The sequence below is a fragment of the Xyrauchen texanus genome, chromosome 25 (genome assembly GCF_025860055.1).
Source record: "Xyrauchen texanus isolate HMW12.3.18 chromosome 25, RBS_HiC_50CHRs, whole genome shotgun sequence".
In the NCBI taxonomy this organism is placed as follows: Eukaryota; Metazoa; Chordata; class Actinopteri; order Cypriniformes; family Catostomidae; genus Xyrauchen; species Xyrauchen texanus.
In genome coordinates this window covers 120,001-121,033 of record NC_068300.1, presented here as the reverse complement: position 1 = coordinate 121,033, position 1,033 = coordinate 120,001, and the positions used below count along the sequence as shown (strand labels likewise).

The following is a 1,033-nucleotide window of genomic DNA, read 5'->3' as shown; positions in this document are numbered from 1 at the left end:
CAGGAGTGATGGTGGGAGGTGTGGCACATAACCTTTTGCTTTTTTGCCTGCCTGCTGGTCGTATTGACAAGGTTTGTCTGAGTGGTGTCTGAAGAATAAAATAGGATTTATAGACAATTGGAAGAGTTTTTGGGGTGGACCTGACCTGCTAAAGAGAGACGGACTCCATCCCTCCAGGGAAGGTGCTGCACTACTCTCTAGTAATTTGGCTCATAGACTTAATAATGATATTAATTGACTAACTGAAGCCCAGGTCAGGAAGCAGACAAACTGGTTAATCCGAACGTCTGCTAGCTGCCTTGAGACATCAGACAGGTCACATAAACTACAACTCATAGAGACTGTATCACCTAGATATCTCATAGAGACTGTCTGTTCCACGAACTACCAAACAATAACCCACACTAAATCAGTTAGACATTTTTTTATTAAAACACTCACACACAGACACACACGTGTACGTACACAAAAACACAAACACGCACAATGATTATAGTTTATAATAGTTTATTGTACTGAACATCTCGTCAGTTTTAAACACATGTGGATGTATGTGTAAGCTGTATTTTAGAGTAAATACTGAGATGTTTGTGTTTCAGAGTTTGGTCTCCAGCCCGTCAACTTCACGAGTGCTCACACACGCAGACTGATCTACAAATACACAGAAACAACAACAAATCACTGCACAATTATGACATTAGTGTGTGTGTGTTCTCACCATGTCAGTGTGAGAGTGTGTGTGTGTGTGTGTGTGTGTTTGTATATGTGTGTTTGTGTGTTGTGTGTGTGTTGTGTTGTGTGTTTGTGTGTGTGTTTGTGTGTGTGTGGGTGTTGTGTGTGTGTGTGTGTGTGTGTTGTGTTGTGCGGGTGTTGTTTGGGTGTTGTGTGTGAGTGTGTGTGAGTGTGGGTGTTGTGTGCGTGTGTGTGTGAGCGTGTATTTATCACTTTGTGGGGACCAAATGTCCCCATAAAGATAGTAAAACCCCAAATGTTTGACCTTGTGGGGACATTTTGTCAGTCCCCATGAGGAAAA

The 1,033-nt window shown here is 42.2% G+C and overlaps 1 protein-coding gene across 1 annotated transcript in view; it reads right to left on the bottom strand.

Moving 5' to 3' along the window:
- Positions 1 to 507: 507 nt before the first annotated feature.
- LOC127618772 (sodium/hydrogen exchanger 9B2) overlaps positions 508 to 1,033 on the bottom strand; it is a 19,393-nt gene continuing 18,867 nt past the window's right edge. Inside the window, exon 12 of the mRNA XM_052091412.1 lies at positions 508 to 651. Within this exon, the coding sequence (XP_051947372.1) occupies positions 596 to 651 (56 nt within the window). The 3' untranslated portion in view covers positions 508 to 595. The remainder of the gene's footprint in view (positions 652 to 1,033) is intronic.